The sequence below is a fragment of the Otolemur garnettii genome, unplaced genomic scaffold (genome assembly GCF_000181295.1).
Source record: "Otolemur garnettii isolate 467f Iridium unplaced genomic scaffold, OtoGar3 scaffold00014, whole genome shotgun sequence".
NCBI classification, from domain to species: Eukaryota; Metazoa; Chordata; class Mammalia; order Primates; family Galagidae; genus Otolemur; species Otolemur garnettii.
Genome location: NW_003852409.1, coordinates 24,348,327 through 24,348,771, shown reverse-complemented (window position 1 = coordinate 24,348,771; position 445 = coordinate 24,348,327). Strand labels below are relative to the sequence as shown.

Genomic DNA, 445 nt, shown 5'->3' with positions numbered 1-445 from the left:
CTCAAACTCTTGGGCTCAAGCTATCCTCTTGCCTTAGCCTTGCCAGAAGCTGGGACCACAGGCACCCACCACAATGCCCAGCTATTTTTTACAGACGGGGTCTTGCTCTTGCTCAGGCTGGCCTTGAACTCCAGCTCAAGCGATCCTCCCACCTTGTAAAATGAAGGTTTTAATTTGTTTTAATGATTTAACACCTTGACTCTAAGCAAACAAATACTAATTGATGCTACTTCTTCCACAATTTTGCTGTCATTGTTACAAGCAAATCTAACATTTTTCTCCCCTTTGGACTGATATAAATACTTTCCCTCCAGTTTGCATCAATGGGGTAGGGGCATCCAATTTTTTTTTTCTGTTGCACACTGGTAAAAGAGTTGTCTTGCTTGGGCCACACATTAAACACATAAACACTAACAAAAGCTGATTAGTGTTTTTAAAAAATGAA

General features: G+C 40.7%; 1 protein-coding gene across 1 annotated transcript in view; it reads left to right on the top strand.

The window, feature by feature from the left end:
- The first annotated feature begins 323 nt into the window (after window positions 1–323).
- Window positions 324–445, top strand: part of LOC111723673 (N-acetyllactosaminide alpha-1,3-galactosyltransferase-like 1) — a 2,691-nt gene continuing 2,569 nt past the window's right edge. The window contains 1 exon segment of the mRNA XM_023510570.1: window positions 324–328. Coding sequence (XP_023366338.1) covers window positions 324–328 — 5 coding nt within the window.